The 427-nt window shown below is 34.2% G+C and overlaps 1 protein-coding gene across 1 annotated transcript in view; it reads right to left on the minus strand.

Annotated features, from left to right (window-relative positions):
• LOC105622381 (protein MEMO1) overlaps nt 1-190 on the minus strand; it is a 5,563-nt gene extending 5,373 nt beyond the window's left edge. The window contains exon 1 of the mRNA XM_012203810.1: nt 139-190. Within this exon, the coding sequence (XP_012059200.1) occupies nt 139-190 (52 nt within the window). The remainder of the gene's footprint in view (nt 1-138) is intronic.
• Between the last annotated feature and the right edge of the window lie 237 nt (nt 191-427).

Here is a 427-nt window from a genome sequence, read left to right on the forward strand (position 1 = left end):
TATATATATATATATATATATTATTTTTTTCCAAGTCCAATTCGTCGAGATTTTCTATGAAATAAAGTTGTCGACAAGATAGAATGCGAGGATAAGTGAAAATAAGTGAAAAGTAAACTACATTTTTCGGTGTCTTACCATTGTCCGAGTACCAACTACCAGCGTGAGAGGCTCTCCTAATTAATGCCATTTCTTGGCCGAACGCGTTGTGTCGTCTCGTATGTATTCGCGTTCAACGACACTTCATCTAGCATGAAATCCTCGGCGAGATCACAAATGAGATAGGAGTAAGTTGTATATTTTAACCGAGTGTAAATGTTTATAAAATGTTATCACAAAAATCCTTGGCTACTGCTCTTTCCATAGATTATTCAATGAATATAGGTGAATGTTTAAAGTCAAAATGCAATTGACTAACGATAAAATA

Source organism: Atta cephalotes, assembly GCF_000143395.1.
Source record: "Atta cephalotes unplaced genomic scaffold scaffold00002, whole genome shotgun sequence".
Lineage (NCBI taxonomy): Eukaryota > Metazoa > Arthropoda > Insecta > Hymenoptera > Formicidae > Atta > Atta cephalotes.